This window comes from Siphateles boraxobius, unplaced genomic scaffold, assembly GCF_051911475.1.
Source record: "Siphateles boraxobius isolate OS27281-9 unplaced genomic scaffold, OSU_SipBor_1 8, whole genome shotgun sequence".
Classification (NCBI taxonomy): Eukaryota; Metazoa; Chordata; class Actinopteri; order Cypriniformes; family Leuciscidae; genus Siphateles; species Siphateles boraxobius.
Window position 1 is genome coordinate 35733786 of NW_027509208.1, and position 18291 is coordinate 35752076.

Below are 18291 nucleotides of genomic sequence, written 5' to 3' on the forward strand. Positions count from 1 at the left end.
AGGGTTAAATACGGGACTTTCCCGGCCAAAACGGAATACTTGACAGGTATGGTGTGTGTGAGTATATCAGCACAGGGGAGAGAGCATTTCCTTGAGTTTATCAGAGACTGTTTGTATCGGAAAGCAAAAGTTTAATATAATATCACCATATCATATACACACACACACACACACACACACACACACACACACACACACACACACACACAGAGAAAAAGACTCAGACTGAAGTGTGTTTCTCACTGGTGTCCATCAGGTGGTGCTGACAGACTCTCTCTGACACACACAGACACGCAGAGACTCAGACTGAAGTGTTTCTCACTGCTGTCCATCAGGTGGTGCTGACAGATAGAGACTCTCTCTCTCTCACACACAAACACACAAACACACAGAGACTCAGACTGAAGTGTTTCTCTCTGCTGTCCATCAGGTGGCGCTGGTGAGTCCATCAGATGAAATACCACAGTGACTTTATTGTTTCTACAGAGAACAAGTATGAAATATTGATGTAGTTACTGGACACTGCAGAAGTGTGTGTGTGTGTTTATTTTGAGGATCAGATCACATTTCAACAGAACATCATGCAGAAATCTGAAGAGCTCAGCGTCTTCCACACAGATGGACTACGATCACAAATTAACAGATAATAATCGTAAGAGTTTATGAACGAGACGCACTGTGAAGCGATAGGATTAGATATTTCTAAGAGTAAGTCACAATAACAGCTCCTGATAAATAAGGAGAGAGTATGATAGGAGCCATATAACAGAATATAAGAAGAAATTTGAAACACATTTCCTTTGTGTTACGTATCAAAACCGATAGAAAGATCAGGCTACAAACAGAGGTAAACACACACTTAAATAAGAGATTAACAGAGTAATAAATACACAGAAACGTCGTTGTTTTTACACTTCTAAGCTCTTTTAAGCATAGTGGTGTTGATGTTTGTTTGGAAATGTTTCCTGAAATGTCCCAGATCTGCGTAGAGAGAAAAGGCCTAGTCCAGCTGGTGTGTGATGTCCAACTGGCCGTGTGTGTCCAGATCCGCTCTCAGCGTCCTGAAATCACACACACAGAAACATCTATAGGACAAGTCCTATACAAGCACACTTTTCTGAACACTTACACATCTTTTAAACAGCCTTGAAATGGGAAATTTGAATATCTTTAAGATCTTGTAAGTGCAGAAATCCTGTGTTTCAGGGCACAACAGTTTAAACTCTTAAAATGACAACTTTGTATCTTTTATATATATATATATATATATATATATATATATATATATATAAATATGAGTTTTCAGTGGTAAACAAGGTAATAAGTGCTGTAAGCCTTGTCGGTGCTGTAAGTGCTGTAAGCCTACAGTGTAAGGGCTCCAGCTGATGTGTGTTTGATGGAGTAATGAATGCTGACACACAGATGGTGAATGAGGCCATCAGGACAGGTGAGGATTACACTGAGCCTCACTCAGATTAACACGGATCAGATTAACAGCTCTCCAACCCTCTGTTTCAGTCATGTAACACTCAGAGAAACATGTGAGAAGTGCTTTACACTGAACTTATGAACTTCCCCCACTGAAAAAAGTGCATATGGCTTGTCATTGTTAAACTTTTTATACTTGATCTGAATCAATAAATTCACTTTTCTGCCTTGCCATTGGTGGAATGTAATTTAGTTTAGTTGTCTTGAAGTAAAACTACGTTTTTTGAGTGTAATTTAAACTAATTGCTTTAAATCAAATTACAATTTTACGTCCACGTTCAAACCACGTGACTACTGACGTCATCGAGTTTGGGTCGAGAAACCTTACAAATAAACTTACAAATAAGTTTTCATTAAGTTTTGTCGCCGTTGATATACACTTGTATGATATTAAAGTAGAATGCAATGCATTAATGCATGCGTTTTGTTGAATATTTGTTTAATTTTAAAGGTGCAATGTGTGATATTTCTTAGGATCTATTGACAGAAATGCAATATAAGATCCATAACTATGTTTTCAGTGGTGTATAAAGACCTTACTCAATGAGCCGTTATGTTTTTATTACCTTAGAATGAGACATTTATATCTACATAGGCGCGGGAATCCCCTTCTATGAAGGTCGACATATTGTGACGTCATGTGTCTACCGAAGCCGAAAGCGAACAAACAGCGCTAAAGAAACCTCATTGCTTGACTTACTACTCTCTGCTGCTGACTCAGACTCAGACGACGACATCTTTTGTCTTACGTCGGCCACCGTAGCTTCTCATTCGAGTTTGAAAACCGAGGGATAGGCTGCAAGTGACTTGCTGTTTGCAATTCGCAAATCTCACCACTAGATGCCGCTAAAAATTACACACTGCTACTTTAAAGGCTGTTCAGAGTCATCGGATATTTCAAGGGTAGCTATAGGTCTAAGTAAGCGATGGATAGCCATTAATAAATACTTTAGTAATAGATCATTTGTGGACTTTAAATTGCATGATTTATTTGGGGTTTTCCTGCATTGGGAATTACGAGGCGGCCAAATATCGTGCCCCATCCGGCTGTCCACAAAACTCACACAGGCAGTCACGACTCGCATGCTCAGATTAGGCCTAAGATCGGAAATCTATATATCTGTCACACAATCCTTCAGAAATTCTAATATAATGATTCAAGTGGTCTAAAGTAATTTCATTGCTTGTTGCGAGGGACAGAATAGGATACACCTATTGTATCTGTTCCGGTTCTTATTATTATTCCTCTTCCGTTTCTTTTTCTTCCGACTGGGCGTCTATGGCAGCCCATAGAACCGCTTGCGGGATAGTTGTGAAATTTGGCACACTGATAGAGGACAGTCTGAACTGTCGCCATAGCAAATTTGGAGTCTCTAAATCAATTCCACTAGCGCCACCAACTGTCCAAAGTTTCACTCATGTTTATGCTAATAACTTTAGAACCATAAGGGTTAAAAACAAAATTATTTTTCCCACTGATTCCTTAGCTCAAGCCGATTCAATTGTATCATGTGACGTCATTTACCGTCATGAGAATTTGTCCGCCATTTTGAATTTTCAGAAAAACCTACTTTTCAAACTCCTCCTAGGCCGATTCTCCGATTTTCACGAAAATTGATCCAGATCATCTCCAGGCCATGCCGACAAAAATTTATGGAATTCATGTCGATTGTCAAACCGTTCTCGAATACTGCGCAAACTAATTTTACATAGCGCTTGCGAAAACAGGCGAAAGGCTGTATCTCCGCAACGCTTTATCGTATTCAGACCAAACTTGGTACATATCATCACAAGCATGACCTGAGGCTACATGCAGCTTTTCGGCGCAGCGCCACCTACTGGTTCGGACTCGTTAGATTCAGGATGTCATGCCGAGTCGACTGATATCCAATTTTTACATATCGACCATTTTAGGCGTCGGCCGTTTTGAATTTTGTACCAAAATGCTGTATTTTCTGAACGCATGAACATATCATTACGAAACGTGATATGGGTCATCAGTAAGATACCCTGAAGAAGCCTAAGGAGTTTCAAACCAGCTCAAAATAGAGTTTTTCTATTACCACTTGAGTTACATTTTTTCAAATGCTTATAACTCTGGGTGTGGTCATCTCCTTGGCTTCCTGAATCCTTGCCGAGTCCAACGATATCACCCATGCTAGGTTTCGCCTTACAGTTTGTGTAGCGTTGTGATAGAGCGATTAAAAAACATTTGCCAATATATTTGAAACCGTTTGACCGATCGAGACGAAACCACCGTCAGAAATTTTGAAATATAGGTTGTTAGCTAAACAAAAATGCCCAAATGTCAAAATATTAATAGTAAGTAGCATGAAAATGTAAACAAAGTAATGTGTGGGTCATTTTTTTATGTGTTAATACCTATAAATGTCTAAACACTTGTCTAACTCCAAAACGAAATTAGATGTTCTCACCAAATTTGACACACACATGTATGGGCTCACTCTGAGGACACTTGAAAAAAATGGTGGGATTGTGCCACTTGTTGGCGCTATAATAGAACAAATCATGAAATTCCCATTGACTTCAATACATTTTTGTGATTTAAAATGCTATAGTTAACGAATGCATTGGTGTTACATTACGAAACTCAGTATGTGCCATCAGCAGCATGCCCTGAAGGTGCTCAAAAGGTACTCCTTTTGGTCAAAAGTTATAATTAAATTTCCAAAAATGCTAATCACTTTTGAATGAATTTGCCTATTGTAACGACACTGGTCTTAATAGATTCCTTGGGCTATGCCAAAAACATAGATACAAAGTTTGTCATTTTTGCCCAAACTTCCTGTCCACCATCTTTATTTTATTTTAAAACCTTCTTTTTCTAACTCCTCCTAGACCATTCGTCCGATTTTCACCAAAATCAAAACTGTATCATCTCAAGACCATGCCGACTAAAAGTTATGGATTTCGTGACGATAGACAAAACCGTTTTCGTATACCACATCATCAAATTTGAGGCATGCTGCCAAAATGACTATTCGGGCTTTATCTCTGCAATGCCTTCACATTTGGACACCAAACTTTTTGTGTGTCATTGTCACCTCACTCTGACCACATCACATCAATTTCGTAACTGCACTAACTATTTGTCGAAAGTGATAAACCATTAAATCATCTTAAGTTACTGTATGTATGATTTTTTTTTTTTTAGCCATTTGCCCAAAATTCTTTTAAAATGTCTTTAATTGCTCCTTGCTGCAGTTGGTCTGACACTCCCAGCTATGTTGGCATCTGTTGTCGTCTCATTGCGCTTGGCCCCGGCAATGGCTGCTTGCAGCTATATTATACAATTACAATCGGTAGAGATTGTATAATACATCTGTATTTTCATTGAGTGGATTGCATAATTTCTGACATTGGATTGATGAAGAAATATTGGTGAAGAGAAAAATAAAGTAGGAAGAGTGATTTATACTTTAAAATGATCCAAGTAACAGTTTAGTTGCTTAGCTCTCACTTTCTCTGTGCTTGTGTGTCTCTCAGATTGGCCAGAAAGATGAAGCACAGAAAGAACTTGGTCAGGCCACATTTGGCCCATTTCTGTGCTCTGTGAAAGTGATGGTGTAAGCACTCCACTGCACATCAGCATTGTCATTGATGGTATTGGGGTTTTACATGAATTGTCCTCAGTTGCTGACTTTGAGAGAACCCTTTTCCGCCGTCGAAACTAGCGACCAGCACGCAGAGGAAAGCGCCTGAAGAAGCCGGCCGTCTTCGCCACCTTCAGCCTTCCGTGCCTGCAACGCCATCCGGCGTTGAGTATCCTTTTGTGCTTGCCTTCTGTGAGTGTTCGCCGCTGCTTTTCTCTCTCTAAAAGAGCGCGAGTGTTTTTATTTAAATGTCGTGCCTTTCCTGCGGCTCGTGCAGAGCCCAGCTCAGCGCCCTAGACCGCCATGTGATTTGCGCTCTGCCTGGGCCCAGACCACGCAGCCCTCGCCCTGGGTTCGGGCAGCTGCGAACACTGTGGAGTGCTTCCACTGTCGACCCTGCGGGCTCGACTCGAAGCCTTCACCTCGGATGCTGTCACTCCACCCTCTGGACTGCGCAAGAAGTGCCGTGCGCAGAGGATTCCAGAGCCTGAGGCCACAGTGAAGTGCTCGCCGGATTGCATCCCACCAGCCTCACTCTCTTCTTCTCCGCCCCTCCCGGACGCGCAGCTGCCGGCTTTGGCCCTCACTGCCGCCGCCTCAGGGGACAAAGTTGAAGGAGCATACCCAGGTGACAGCTGTTCCATCCTGGCATCGGACAGCGAGGAGTGGTCGAGTTCCCATCACTCCGCCTCCTCCTCGATCCAGGAATCCAGCAGGACTCGGGCTTGCATGGACGCTGAGCCCATACGCCTCCTTTCGAAGACCGTCGACCAACTCGGCCTAGATTGGTCACCGCCTAAGGAGCCCGCGCCCAACACACAGCCGCCGCCCCCCGCCCGTTTCCAGATCTGCGCCATTTCTGCCAGAGCTTCATGCCAAGCATTCTAAGTCGTGGAACGCACCATTCTCCGCGAGGCTCCACTCACGTCTCCTCGGTGCTCTCCCAAGTGGACGGCGCCACCGAGAAGGGGTACAGAGCCATCCCCCCAGTGGAAGAGGCGGTCGCAGCGCACCTTTGCCCGCCCTCTGTGAGATGACGCTCAAAGTCTGCCCTCCCGTCTAAAGTCTGCAAGACCACCTCAGCCCTTGTCGGCCGCGCGTTTTCTGCCGCCGGACCAGCTGCTTCCGCCCTGCACTCGATGGCTGTGCTGCAGATCCTCCAAGCTGATCTCCTCCGCGAATGGGACGAGAAAAGCAAGGACCCAGCTGCCATCACAAATTTGAGCGCAACGGATCTCTCCCTTCGTGCTACGAAATCCGCGGCTCAGGCAATTGGCAGATGCATGGCCTCGCTCATTGTCACAGAGAGGCACGTCTGGTTGACGCTTGCGGATATGAGGGAGTCAGAGCGCTCTGCGTTTCTCGACTCGCCGCTCCCCCCTACTGGTCTCTTCGGCCCAGTGGTGGGATCGTCGACCGCTTCTCCGAAGTACAGATCGACCTCGCAGGCCATGAACCTTTTCCTGCCTCGACGCTCTAGCTCCTCTGCAAGCCGCCCACGCGAGCCACCTGCACGACACGCTAGTCAGCTCCCAGCTCAGCCCCAGCCTCCACAGCGTCGACAGGGGACCCCGGGCCAGGATTGCGCTGAAGCCCGAGCAGAAAAAGTCCTCCTAACAACACCAGAGAGGAAAAGATGGCTGGGTCTTGCCGCGGCCGGACCACCGTCAAAATATCTCATCCTGTCAGTCCCCTCAGAGAAGGCTACTGCAGATGTACATTTAGCAGGCAATGAGTCGGCAACACAACCCGCTCGCCTGCACACAAACGCCGTTTTTATGGTGACCCAGAGAAATCTCAGAAAGAGTATAAATTCTGGTTATCCGGCTCACGCCGATGATGTTTTAAGTGTAGAAAAAGTGCCCACAAGTCAGTGCTCACCCCTACACATAAACACAATGCCCCACGTGTCTCACACACTCACAGAGCCCACTCTCATAAAGCTGGCAAATGCCGCTCGAGTGCTAGATGTGGAGAGAGAATGTTCCCAACATAGAGAATGTGCTCGCACCTACTCGCTGCCCGCTCTGTTACACGGCAACAGCCTCACAGCGGCTAAGTTATGAATGTAAGTCACTTGCCCTCTCACGAGCGCTTACTGACAAACACTTCACCCCAGGCTCCGCTCGCATTAAATATCGTCACAAAATGTTCCCCATTCCCAGTAATCGGGTCATCTCAAGTGATCCAGACGGCGACCCCCTTTTAGCGAGCCACCGTTCCTGAGATGCGAGGGCGCGCGCACCTCGCACACACCTCCGGTTCAATTTCCCGCGCCCGCAGAGTGCGGCGATCGGAACCCGGAGCATGGAAGGTTATTCCAGGTGTGTCAGAATGGGTGCGGAGCACAATAAGACGGGGCTATTCGCTTCAGTTCGCTCGCCGTCCCCCTCGCTTTCGAGCACGGCCCGAGATAAAAGTGAAAGCGGATGTAGCGCATCTACTCCGCGCAGAAATAGCCAAACTGCTGTGCAAAGGGGCCATAGAACCAGTACCTCCTTCTCTGAGCGAGTCAGGCTTTTACAGCCGTTATTTTCTCGTACCCAAGAAGGAAGGAGCTCTAAGACCTATCTTAGATCTGAGATATTTGAACAAAGCTCTCATGAGAGCCGTTCAAAATGCTCACGACCAGACAAATCTTAGCGCAAATTCGCCCGAGGGACTTTGCATACTTTCAGATTCCGATAGTCCCCCGTCACAGCCCATTCTTGAGATTCGCCTTCGACGGTCGGGCATATCAATACACCGTCCTCCCGTTCGGCCTGTCTTTGGCACCCCGTACATTTACGAAGTCCATGGATGTGGCTCTCGTCCCCTTTAGAGTGAAAGGACTGCGAATTCTGAACTATTTGGACAATTGGCTGATTTTAGCACAGTCAGAGATAGAACTGTTATCTCACAGAACAGTGCTTCTCAGTCATCTGGAAAGCTTGGGCCTCACGGTCAACTGGACCAAGAGCTCATTACTGCCCAGTCAGTCAGTTTCCTTTCTAGGAATAGAACTGGACTCTGTGGCTATGACGACCTGCCTATCGAAACAGCGCGCGCACCGTGATCGACGCCTGGCTGCGTCTTTCCAGGAGGGCAGCATCGCCTCTCTGAAGACATTCCAGAGGATACTAGGCTGTATGGCATCAGCTGCGGCTGTGCTTCAGCTGGGCCTGCTGCGCATGCGCCCGCTACAACGCCCAAGTGCCTCACCAGGCTTGAGTTTCAGGCTACAGACAAAAGACAACGCTCATTGCCTGAGGTTCTTCACAAAGAACGAGGATGCGCTGGCCCAGCCTCCCACTTTTTGCTTTCCCTCCGGTCTCTCTGTTACCACAGGTAATAAAGAGGATCAGGAAAACGCGCCACTCGGTGCTCCTTATAGCCCCGCGCTGGGAGAATCAAACCTGGTTCCCGGAGCTGTCTCACACAGCTCCTTGGCCGATTCCGGTGAGGAGAGATCTCCTCTCTCAAGCCCGAGGCTCAATCTGGCATCCCCATCCAGAGCGCTGGTCTCTGCACGTATGGTTAATCAACGGATACCCGTTGTCCTGCCAGAAGGAGTGATGAACACGATTACGCAATCCAATCGTGGTTGCTTGGCTTCCTTCAAGAGCTGTTGGATAAGGACAGGTCTCCATCCACGCTTAAAGTTTATGTGGCGGCCGTTGCAGCGTTCGCTGAGTCGACGCTCGGTCAGTCAGTAGGAAGAAAACAGCTCGTCATCCGCTTCCTTAGAGGAGCCAGATGGATGAATCCCCCGTGATCCCCTTCGGTTCCCATATGGGATCTTTCATTGGTCCTGGAGGCCCTGAAAGCTTTCCCCTTTGAACCGATAGACTCCGTGGACCTAAAGTACCTCTCGCTCAAAACCGTTTTTTTTCTGACAGCTCTGTCGTCAGTCAAACGTGTGGGAGATTTACATGCGCTATCTGTTAGGGCTGCGTGTCTTGAGTTCGGGCCGAATGACTCTAAAGTCATCCTTAACCCTAAAGTGTTGGGCACCCCCTTCAGAGCGCAGGTCATTTCTCTTTCGGCTTTGCCGGCATCCGATAGTGAGAGTGATGTTAATCTCCTCTGCCCCGTTAGGGCGCTGAGGGCTTACATTACGCGCTCCTCCTCTTTCAGGCGTTCGGAACAGCTCTTTGTCTCGTTTGGTGGGTGCACCAAGGGTCTCGCCGCCTCGAAACAGATCCTGTCCAGATGGATAGTGGAAGCCATCTCATCCGCTTATAAGTCTAAAGGTCTGCAATGCCTCAAGGGCATCAGGGCGCATTCCACCAGAGGCGTGGCCTCGTCGTGGGCTTGGTCCAGTGGAATTTCCATTCAAGACATTTGTGAGGCGGGAGGCTGGGCCTCTCCGTCCACATTTGTTAGGTTTATAACCTGGAAGTTCCTGCCTTGCAGGCTAGACTTCTGTCAGTGTGAGCGGTGTGTATATCCTGCCCAGATTTATCATGCGCAGACTACTCTCACGCGACGTTAGCTCTCCTGGCTGAGCTGCACTATATGGTGAATAGTTATATGGACCGGCGACGCCACTCTGTATACCCTGTATGTGCTTATGACAAGTGCTGGCCCGCATTGCTGGCCACCTGTTTCCCACTTATCTATGTTCCCCGGGAATCCCTGGGACTCATGAAGTGGAGGCTGGGCGCGCACGGCGTTGACAATGGGTTCCCGTAGCGTAAGCAACTTACGCAATATTTGAGAACCTCTTGTAAGAGAACGTACTCGGTTACATACGTAACCTCGGTTCTCTCTAGAAGAGGGAACGAGTATTGCGTAACCCGACCGTGCAGGCCCTACGAGCGTTTTCGCTTCAGCTGATGAAACCAGTGATGCAGCCTCATTGGGCGTGACGTCACACGAAGCTCAGTGGTAGGCTGCAGCAGTTGCCGCACGGCAGCCAATGAGCACGCAAGATGGCTTGCTCTAGGTCTGCTGGCTGCTGCACTGCGTTGACAATAAATGCAAAATTAAGGATAATATTTGGCTTCAATATCTCGAGAAAAGATGACTTTACCCGTAGTGTAAGCAACTTACGCAATACTCGTCCCCGAGAACCGAGGTTACGCATGTCCCTGAGAACCGAGGTTACGTATGTAACGGAGTACGTTTCTTAGTATACAAACCATATTATAAACATATGGCTACTATATTGTTTCCTTTTTTGTGCCCAATCACTTAGGAAGTTTTCAGTGTTAACCGGAACTCTTTAATTTAATGAAATCATTATTACAATTAAATCTGAAATGTCTGAGTGACAATTGTTTGTTTTTGTTCTATAGTAAATAGAATGGATGTTTAATTTTCTTGATGGAAATTTTAAACTATCTACAGCCCCAAATTTCACCTGAGATATATAGGAAAACTGAACTGAGCGCCTTAATATATGACGTGGATTTAAACAGTTATTGCACGTTCACTAATAGGGACGAAACATCAACAATATGCTTTACATTGACTATGGCCTGTCCATACTTTGACTACAAACTTGGTCCTCAAATCATTATGTATTTTGCAATACATGTAACTTTATAATGTTGCACTCTTTCTATAAGTTATATATATAGCTAGTAAGATAACGTTAATATAACGGTAACTAACGTTACAGTATGCAAGTAATTATTCTAGCGATATGTAATGCTAGATAAGGTTTGCTTGTACATTATTTCGGCAACATGACAAGCCAGTGAATTAGAAGGTTTCAATTGTTGCTTAGCACAGTGCGTGACATTTTATCTACATGTTATGCGGTTAGAGTTTTGACACAATGGGCTCTGTCTAATTCTTTCTTTTTCGCTTGTTTATCGTCATCATTCTTTTTCCTTTTACCTCTTTGTTTTATGAGCAGGTGCCACTCGAGAAATTGGCAGTTTAGGTTGTTTCTCCGCCATTAGCACAGCTGATGCACATCGGCAATCTTGAGTTTGAACGACGGTACGCGCTCGCGCTGTGCAAGAGAGGGGTGTGATCAGCGCGTACACGAGCGTGATTGACACTGCTAAGACATTCCTCCTGGCTCTGATTGGTTGTTTCTGACCGGGAGCGGTGTATTTCTGCAAATGGCAATAGGACCACTGGGAGGAGCCAGAGGAGCTTGATTTTTTTCACAGATTATCTGTCTCATATTCTACTGTCAGGACAAAATGACAGTTATAACAAATGTAAAAAATATTTTTTTTACAAAAGTTACCTACAGCAGCTTTAAGGAGCTTTCAATGTTGATGTTAAACTTTGGTAACACTTTATTTCGATAGTCAACTTTAGACATTCAACTAACTATAAGTAACTTTGCAGCTACATGTCAACTAACTGTCATTAGTGTATTAGTAGAGTTTCTGCTTAATATCTGCTAGCACTTTATTTTGTTGGTCCCCCAACAGATATTCTACTGACTATAAGTAACTTAGCAACTACAAGTCAACTTGTTCTCCTAACCCGAACCCTAACACCTAACCATAACCTACCAGTCTACTGACAGTCTACTACAGTCTACTAATATTCTAATGACAGTTAGTTACATGTAGTTGAAAAGTTACTTATAGTTAGTAGAATGTCTAAAGTGACTATCGAAATAAAGTGTAACCTAAACTTTTTTAAAAATTAATTGATGTTACACTGGAGGATTTATGAACACCATATTAGTGCTTTTTAGTGTTTTCTGTTACATTCATAAATTGAATGCAAGATAATCAGAAATGTCTGAGTGACAATTTTACTTTAGCGAATGGAATTGATGTATACATTCATTGATGGATTTATTTTTCTTTTACAAAATAACTTTGTTGACTGTTTTATTATTGAATGGTGTTCTATTTATTGAATGGTGTTCTATTTATTGAATGGTGTTCTATTTATTAAGTCATGTACTAAAAACAATTTCAGTATTTTAAATCAAATGAATTCTCCCTCAAATGTTTATAGAACAAGTTGACATTCCGTTTTCTGTGAGTTTGTTGGAAGATTGCACTAAATAAACAGTTAAATGTTTGATTCCAGAGTGTAAAAGGCTTATTTTTTCAGAAAAAAATTATGTGATATTTCATGTGTGTCATTTTGTTTTAGTATTTATTTTGATATTTAATATCTAAAAGTAAAAAAAAAAAAATTTAAGTTAATCCAAAAAATAATATATAATTTAATGCTAATTAAACAAATCTCTTTGGTTGAAAGAGCATTTTTACTTTCAATTGACTATATAGAAATGTGATTCGTGTAAATTAAATTTAAGTTGAGAAAGTAAACCGATTACTTGTAAAAAGTTGAAGTAATTTGTTTACTTTGATACAACGATTTTTTCTGTGTACTGTCTTTATCTTGTCATCTCCTGTGTGTGTGTGTGTGTGTGTGTGGTGTGTGTGTTTTTCACGCTGGGCTCGTAGCTAGAAGAATGTGCAAACATAAGTTTCCCAGTTCTTCTGGTTTTCTGCAGGGTTTTCCCCTTGATTGACATGTCATCTCAATGAAGTTCAAATATTAAAGTTAAAAAGTTTATGTAATGCAAGATCATTTCTTTTTTATGGCTCAGAGACCTTTGAAATATTGAGGGTGTCAGACAAAGAAAATCCTCTGGTGCGGTAAAATGATAAAAGACACCAATGTTCAATAAATCAATTCATTTTCAAACATTATTAGTTGGAGTATCTGCCAAAAAGTGCAGTTGTGTAACTGTGGGTGGTTTACGGTTACCAGGAAAGGTAAGATTTGATTACATATCAGATGGTTACAGCTAATTCTTTGCTTACATTGCAGGCATGACAGGGTGATGAAATCAGTTGTAATGGCAAAACAATCGAAATCTGTACATTACAAATATGTTATTTTTTTCTGGGTCAAATTAGTTCAACAAGAAACCCCCGAAGATGAGGGAGGGAGATGAGAGCGTTTGTTTACTGAGATACTAGCTATAAACAAGTGGCTGATACAGTAACTATAGCTACACTAAACAGATCCACAGTTATGTTATAATGAGGTTAGATCAGGATTTCTATATTTTATTCACTTAATAGCCTATGAAAGTGATACGAATTCAGCACAAAAACATAGCGAAGTTAAAAATATATAAAAAATGCAGTGGTCGATGTATTATACATTTGGTTGCACAATTGACTTTTGTGATTGGCCATAATATCTGCAGGTTGCAGCCGATGGACATCAATCAAAGCAAATCACTTCTGGTAAATTAAGTGGGCTGAACTGAGATTTTAGCTGGAATCTTAATTTAATAGATTTTAAATTTGATATGGATGAAACCACATTTGCATAGGCTATCTGAAATGATCCAGGTTTAATCAGGTTTAATGCAAACTCTGTCTAATAATGATTTCTTGCCTGAAAAGTGACCATGTTTCCGTTATGAGACGCATAGTAGAGCTGCACGATTAATCATTAGAAGATCCAACATCCACGTGATCTTATTCCTAAATGACAATGATTTGTCTAATAAAGCATTGACCAGTGCGATCACGGTGAACATTCAGATCTGTGTTGGCGCTGACCCAAAGAGAGCAGTTAGCCTATAGATATGAAACCGCTTCACAAACAGTCTTTTCAACTGTATCAATATTTCTTAAATAATTCAAATTATCACAGAAGTACTGGAATAAAAGTTTGTAGTTCGGATATAAACACTGATGGCTACGGTAGCGATTAATATAGAGTAAATCTTAAAATGGTACCTTTTGAAAGTTACTTGACCCTTCAAATAAAAGATTGTTACAATTATATTGTTACACCAGTAGGTGGCGACAAGTGACTGTTAAAAAATGCTTTTTTGTCATTGAATCATTCATTCAATAGATTTTTAAAATCAATGATTCATCCAGTACTGAAACAAGAGAAGTGAATCATTGAATGATTGATTCAAACTGATTAAAAAAAATTGTTTGAATTCATTAATTTTATTTTTAAACAGACTGCAGCAATTAACATTTTGTCAGAACCTTTAGTAATTATTTGCTATTTTGTTTAGTTCAGAATCGTGATCTCGGTTTTAAAACAAAAAAGTTGTGATTCTTAATTTCCAGGATTGTGCAGTTCATTGAGTAAAATCAGTATCATAACCTCATGTGACGAAGCAAGTTGTGAGAAGGAGGGGGAGATCAACTCATTAATACTCTAAGTTTTTCTTTAAAAAAAATTTAATAAGCAATTGGAATTATTTCTGAGAATTCTTATATTAGAATACATACATGCTTAAAAACCAATGTCTAAGGCCCTCAAACAAATATTATTTAATATTATTATGTATTCTGGAAGCATTATCCAAATTATTTTAATTTTATAATGCACATTAAGTCCCCTTTCCCTTAAAACTGGATTAATTTTTAGTGTTTAATAATTGTTTATATTCAAAGCACTAAACTGAGAATTTGCCATCCAAAACATTCTACACCTTTTCTACTTTATCCTGAAGATTAATGTTTCAAAAGGTTTGTTTCAACTGTTAAATTCTCTATATACATATGCAGATTCTTACACAATGTTTCGGTTTCACAGATTAGGCCTTAGTTCAATAAGGGCATTTAAGTAGCTTTTATAAACATGCCTTAGAAAAAAAACATGACTGATGTGCATCTTGAGACAAAACAATGGCACTGATATATTTTAAGATTTGTCAGTGCAAGTTGCTTTCAGTTCAGACAGCTCAAACTAGCTTAAACCATGTCTGTGAAACCGAAGGAATTTCAACAGAATTTTTAATTTGGCCAAGCAGATCGAAGCAGAGATACTCTTGAATGAAGAAGAGTTTGGGCCACACACAATTCATAAATGTTAAAACATTAAACACAATAAAACAATCTTTGGAGGAAACATTAACTTTTATATTTAAATACATCAAAAATTAATTGAAATAAATTTTTGATTTTTTTTAAAATAAAAGTAAACATAAACATCTTCCCAACTAGAGTCTCCCCAGTGAATCTCAGCCCTGTTATAAAGATTGGCAAAATCTGATACAACAGGCTCAGTCATGTTCTACCTGTTTTGTCTTTTTGTATTCAGACCTTTGTTGTGCCATAGATTTGCTACATATTGCACCACAAGGAATGACGCTGGAAGGTACTCACCCCTCACTGGTGGAAGGTGTGTCGTCACTGCCCGGACCCTGTTGCTGTTTGGCATCAGGCAATGACTGCGGCGGCTCAGTGTGGGATGACCTATGACCCGACGGAAGGAGTCCCATGAAAGAGGTTTGAAGGCGAGGTCTGGCAGGTTCTCCCCAAGGCCGAGGCAATGTAGACGTACATGCAGGGGTCCATGTGTGAGGGAGTGGCGGGTTCTCCTGACAGAACACAGCCCGGGCTTCAACATATCCTTGAGAGCCTGAAACACTGGAGGTGTTTGATGGAGTCCACTTCCCAGTCGGGGGGCAGGTCGTGGATGGAGGGCTTGGCACTGGGTGGTGCAGACTGGGACAGGAGGGTGGAAGCTGTGTCTTCGACACTGGAGGAGTCGTGGATTGAGGGGTTGGCACTGGGTGGTGCAGAGTGGGACAGGAGGGTGGAAGCCGTGTCCTCGAGACTGGAGGAGTCGTTGGGGGGAAACCTTTTGAGTGCATAGTTGCAGTCTCGCCCTCATTGTGGGTCTTGCATCCTTGATGAGTCGCAGAACCTCGCAAACCTGCATTGTATTCCTGTTCAATGCAGGATCCCTGCAAAGCATCCGGCCTCAGTGGCTGAGTAATTGCTCTCTGGATGTGTGCCCTGTTGGGGGGAGCAGTCTCTCTTTGAGTTAAAGTGCGGAGTCGTTGCCCTCTGCACTGTGAATTACGAGCCCGGTCCTCAGCGGGACACCCTACGCTGCTTTCAAATGTGTTGTCCATGAGCATTTCTGGGGGTGGAGGCGGGAGGCTGTCTATATCCAGATGCTCAGGTTTGTCAGCCGGTCTGGGCTCAAGCGAACAGATGCTACTCTTGATGTTCCTACTGGTGGTAAGTGCTTCTCTGCTGGTCTGCAGCAGTGGGAGAGAGCATTTCTTGTTGCCCCTAACTCTCACCGATCTATGGTCTACAGAACTTTGTCTTGAATGATCCTCCACCCCTTGGCTAAATGTATTAATGAGCCTCTTGACAGCATGTCGCCCCGGTGGTTCTGGAGTAAACTTTGGAGGAGAGCTAGATTGTAATGCCCTGAAAGGCCCTTTGCTGCCATACTGGAGGCCGTAGTACCTTGCGGAGCACTGTCCTACAGATGAACCTCTTCCCATCTTTGTCCGTACATGGCCTCCATGGTCTTCTTGGAGATTATTTTTTCTCCTCCAGTGCATGTTCCTCGGGTTACCTTGTTCCTCATTAGGATCTGATTCTTCTGCTTTGCTACACAAGCACTCAGCGGATTGCGAGCGCTTTGGTCGTCTTAAATAGCGGTGTTTTAGTTTTATCTGAAAAGTATTGTCTGCTGTTTTTGGCCGTCCGATTTTCCTTTTCAAGTTACTGGTCGTGACTTGATCTTGGTTTTGAATGCCACCCTGATCTGGGGGAAAGCTGGAGTTTGCTTCAGAAGAACCATACATTGTTCCCCTTGTCTTGTCGGTCAACCTCCCCAGCTCATCTTTTCCACTGATGTCATCCTCAATTTCTGCATCCTCATCATCCTCATCTTCATCATCATCATCATTGTCTGTGCCTTCCTCATTGGCGTTATGGAGCTGCTGATCTGGAGAGAAGCCAGTGGTGAAGACAGATGTTATTCCAGCGTTTGCTCCTGATCCCGAGCTCCCTCTATTCCGACGGAAGCCATTCTGGCACTCGTTGTCCGCCCCTATGCCGCTGTCCTCACTGTGCAGCGCAGAGTCCTCTGGGCCGGGATTCCTGAGGGCAGCAGCTTCCACACGGGACAGAACCTGCTTTAGGCGCTCCTCTGCCGCATGCTTAGCCCGCAGCTTCTCTCCTAAGACCTCAGACAGGGACCCAACGTAGTCAGCTAGCTCCTGTAAGGCTGCATCACTCAGGCACTTCACAGAGTCTCCCACTGAGATAACCTGAACTGTGGAGTGAAGAAGCATGTGCTGCAGCAGTTCGGAGGGAAGCTGGTTCAGGTCGTTGCTTGGTTTGGTCGTAGGTGGATAGTCTTTAAGTAAAGCAGGCCACTTCATGTTGTGTCCATGTTCCCTCAGCAGCAGCTCGCCTTCAGTGGCCATTTCTTCCAAAGCCTGGTTGATCTCTTCGTAGTGCACGACTGCTGCAGCTACTGCGGTCTGTACGGAGAGATGGGTCTGAGCAGCCTGGCTTACGAGCCCTAAAAGAGACTCGTATTTGGAAATGCTGGGGTTCAGGTACGCATAGGCTGCCTGGTGGGCTTTCAGTATGAACTCTGCCTTTGACTGCGCACAGGAATTTTTTGTCAGTCTCTGTTTCCTCTGCCTCCTCCGCTTTTCTCGCTTATCTTTTGTCTGTATCTCCTCTATTCCTTCTTTCTGGTTTTCTAAGAGGCCCTCTTGTTCATCCTGAGAGCGGACCACATCTAGCATCTTCTCAGAAGCTTCTTCTTCGACTATCACAGCGGCATCACAAACTACATCATCGACTGAGGATCTCTTACCTTCGATGTGGTTTGCATTTTCTTGTATCTCTAGACCTTTTGAAGCAGTGTTTATCTCTTCTTTGATTTGCAGTTGTGCCCCATCAGAGGGCAGGTCAGCAGTTTTCTGGCTTTCCGGTGATCCAGACAGCAAAGCTTTTTTGCTGAAGAGTTGACCTTTAGAGGGAGAGCACCCCATGTTGATGGGAGAATCCTGTTGCTTTTCTTTTGATTGACTGCAGATTTGAAAGTGGTGTGTCAGAAAACCTCAACTTGGTTCTTGTTTACGTATCATACCAATTGTGTCCCGTTGTCCTTTACTGTCCCTGTCCACAATCCCTGTCTTTCTGTACTTATTACCGCTGGCCAGTTGGTTTTGTATGTCATAGAGAGCCCAGGATTGAAGCTTCCATTCTCCCCCCCCCCCACACACACACACACACGATCAAGCTACAGGAATAAAGCACATGCTTAAGAACATAAGCTCATCTCACTAATCAGATACCCTGCTGGTTACCTTGTCTTCTTTTCTTTATACCACTGGTTAATTCTGATTGAATTAACATTATCTATCCGTTAGAATCAAGATATATAGTAAAATTCTTCAGTGAAGTTTTTTCTACAGTGGAAACAGTTTGCATAAAAAAACTATTTAAGTGACTGTATCAATTTT

At 43.6% G+C, this 18291-nt stretch overlaps 1 protein-coding gene across 1 annotated transcript; it reads right to left on the bottom strand.

Moving 5' to 3' along the window:
• Window positions 1-528: 528 nt before the first annotated feature.
• On the bottom strand, window positions 529-18065 carry pcare2 (photoreceptor cilium actin regulator 2). Its single transcript, XM_077221192.1, has 2 exons — window positions 15167-18065; window positions 529-1061 (listed from the first exon to the last, which is right to left on the bottom strand). The coding sequence occupies exons 1-2, from the start codon at window positions 17815-17817 to the stop codon at window positions 1001-1003; spliced, it is 2712 nt and encodes a 903-aa protein (XP_077077307.1). The 5' UTR covers window positions 17818-18065; the 3' UTR covers window positions 529-1000.
• Between the last annotated feature and the right edge of the window lie 226 nt (window positions 18066-18291).

What these genes read in the sequence shown, in the direction of transcription:
- pcare2 (XM_077221192.1), bottom strand. Translation starts at nt 17,817, where the DNA reads ATGGGGTGCTCTCCCTCTAAAGGTCAACTCTTCAGCAAAAAAGCTTTG. An exon ending in ACACCTTCCACCAGTGAGGG is followed by an intron (nt 1,062 to 15,166) that starts GTGAGTACCTTC and finishes GTGTGATTTCAG; the next exon opens with GACGCTGAGAGCGGATCTGG.